Source organism: Octodon degus, unplaced genomic scaffold (genome assembly GCF_000260255.1).
Source record: "Octodon degus isolate 3935 unplaced genomic scaffold, OctDeg1.0 scaffold00024, whole genome shotgun sequence".
Taxonomy (NCBI): domain Eukaryota; kingdom Metazoa; phylum Chordata; class Mammalia; order Rodentia; family Octodontidae; genus Octodon; species Octodon degus.
The window spans coordinates 17,917,268-17,920,256 of NW_004524600.1; the positions used below are offsets into that span (position 1 = coordinate 17,917,268).

At 46.3% G+C, this 2,989-nt stretch overlaps 1 protein-coding gene across 1 annotated transcript in view; it reads left to right on the forward strand.

Annotated features, from left to right (window-relative positions):
• Positions 1-2,989, forward strand: part of Ltv1 (LTV1 ribosome biogenesis factor) — a 14,300-nt gene that overhangs the window by 5,612 nt on the left and 5,699 nt on the right. The window contains exon 4 of the mRNA XM_023712205.1: positions 2,624-2,731. Within this exon, the coding sequence (XP_023567973.1) occupies positions 2,624-2,731 (108 nt within the window). The remainder of the gene's footprint in view (positions 1-2,623; positions 2,732-2,989) is intronic.

A 2,989-nucleotide genomic window follows, 5' to 3' on the forward strand; every position in this document is an offset into this window, starting at 1 on the left:
AGTGAGATTTTCCTGTTTTCAGCCTTTTAGAGCTGGGATTACAGGCGTGCGCCACCAAGCAGTCTCCATCGCCATCTCAGCACGCCTTGGGGATAGGACCAGCACAGCACACCAGGGATCGAACCCTGGCTGCTACGCTCTGCCTAAGCAGGCGCTTTAGTCACCTGAGCTATCTGGCCAACGCTTATCACAGTTTTAAAGTATGACTACTTGTCTTGGTTTTGTGTAGTTGCTGAAACAAAATAATCAGTGCCCCAAATTAGGAAAGGTTTATTTAGCTCACAATTTGTAGAGCTTTTTCCGTAATCAGCTGGCTCCAAGGCCAGGTGGCGAGGCACAGGGGCAACACTTCAAGGTGGCAGAAAACAGCTCACAACAAGAGCATAAGGAGGGTGGAGAACAAGCCTCTTCTCCCTTCTGTTGTATGCAGGCTGCCTGCTCGCACCATCTCCCTGCCCCTCTTGCACAGGCTCAGGATGTTTACAAAGTAAGGATCGCTGCCGAGTCAGTTCAACTTAGAGCCTTTTAAAATGTATACAGTAAACAGCATTCTAGAACATAGAGCATTTCTTTTACACACCAAGATGTAAAACTGCTGAGGTAAGCTTCTGGACTTCTCAAGTTGACTCAGTGTCTCAACCATGGCATGAACATAATACCAAAAAAGAACCCATTACACCAAACATGTTAAATTGTCAAGTTATACAAAACTGTCTTACAAAAGACACTGCCGTTGATGCCCTCCAACACATTCCCCTTGCTAGGAACACATCTCATCATTCTTGCCATTTTCCAAAGCAGCCCTTGAAGGCGTCTTTTGCGAGTGTCATGGGTGCTGCTAAAGGAAGCTGAGAAACGCAGTGGTGCTATGGGCCACAGTGGCGAGCACGTGCGTGTTCACTGCATTCCTTGAGTATCACGTGACAAGGCGCCGGGCTTGCTTTGCGTGGCTGTCCGTGAGCAAAAGTAGGAAATGTGGGCATTTGGAATGATTCTTGATTTTAGAGGGTGTCTTAGTTACTCTTCTCTCATTGCTGGGACAAATACCTAACACTCAAAATGAAGGAAGGAAAGGTTTAGTTAGCTCACAGTTACTGGAGGTTTCAGTCCATATTCAGCAGGGTCCAAGGCAGAGCAGCACTTAGCGGAAAGCAACTTTTCATGGTGGCAGCAAAGCGCAAGAGCACAAAACAAGGAGTAGCAGCAGCTCAAGCGGCTAGCTGGTCTTTCATCCTTAGGCTGAAATGCAAATTACTTGCCCCACAGCAGGTGCAGCGTCCACACCCACAGTAATCACAAACTCCAGAAGCTACCCCAAGACTGCATGAGGCTTTGGGGGGACACCTAGACACAAACCATGACAGAGGGTCCTGAAAAACCAGGAGCTTAAATAAAGTAAAAAACCAGGACCTAGGACAGGTTTCAGGTCACGTGACAGCACATGAAGGGCGTGAGGGACAGATGATTTATAGCCACTACAGGATTTAAGAGGTCTGATTCAAAAAAGGGTAGACCACAGATTAAGACATCACCGACTTAAGAAAAAGTTAATCTTATCTTGAGACTGCAGGGAGTTGGGGTTAGAAGTACTGGATTTGAAGCCAGAACCCTGTGGTGACCCGTCTTGGGCAGGTGTACTGTTCAGCCTTTTTTTCCTGTTTTCCCTGAGGCCCTCTGGCACTCGGGGCTGAAGAGTGAGGTGGAAGGTACTAGAGTGGGTGCTGTGAAGTGTTGTAAGGCGTGGCTTCGCGGTGGTGCTGAGATGTGCCGATACAGAGTATACGTAACTGGCGCATCGGGTGACAGATTGCAGAATGCAGTTGTCATCATTTCCTGGGGCAGCTGGTAGTTTAAAACAACAGAAATTAATTTGCTCACAGTTCTGGAGGCCAGCAGTTGTCTGAAATGAATGTATTCGCAGGGTCCCTTCCTTCTTCGGCTCGTGGAGACTCGTTGAGGCTCGCAGATCTGGGGCTGGGCTTGCTGGCACTGCATCCTTAGAGGCTTGGCTTGCAGACGGTCACTGGAACCTGCTCCATCACAGCATGCTGCTCCCCCTGCTGTGTCTGTTTTCACAACCTTTTCATGAGGGTGTGCCCTAGTCTAGTACGGCCTCGTCTTAACCTGTTGTATCTACAAGGACTTAGTGTGTTTTTATTGCTGGTCATAACTCCATCATGGACTTGGGTACGTTTCGAGGAAGACTTTCCCTCGCATGCAAGGTTGAGAGGCCACATCTGGTGATGGCCTCGCTACTGACAGAGACCTGTGGGAGCACATGGGGTCCCCCGGGCACAAGAGAGACCTATCAGAAGTGGCGTTTGTAGCAGAGCCACTTTCAAGATGACCTGCTAATCCATTACGTGAGTGTTAGTCCACTTACTAGGGCACAGCCTAATTGCCCTATGGAGTACAGCAGGTTTTGCCTCTTACTAGCTTTTAATGAAAAGTAAATCTGTTGAACAACTGTTCCAGAGGGGACAGGCTATAGGCGGTGATATTTTGCATACAGTCACAGTCTGAGGAGCTGGGTGTGAATTTTAAAGGCATACTTTTCAACCCAGTCAAGTAGTTGAGAAGTATTTCTCACATAAATCTAACACTTCTGTGATTTCTTTCTAAGAGCACTGGAATTAAACTGCCTTCATCAGTGTTTGCATCAGAGTTCGAGGAAGATGTTGGATTGTTAAATAAAGCAGCTCCAGTTTCAGGTGGGTTTAATGTAAATGACTGAATCAGTTAAGATGTGTCAGAATTCAGGTTAAAATTCATCAGGAAGGGGTGAGAGTAATTCTTTTGTATTACACCTTCACGTTCTTAGGTCTTTAGAGATTCTGTGTGGAGAAAAACATGAGAAAGCTATTTCTAGTAGGGAAATTTTAACTTTTTATGGAGATAACGGTGACATCCACCATTAGTGTAATTTTGACAAACTTGTCTTTTCAAATTTCTCCCAAGAGTATAAATACATATTTTATAGAAGTCCATT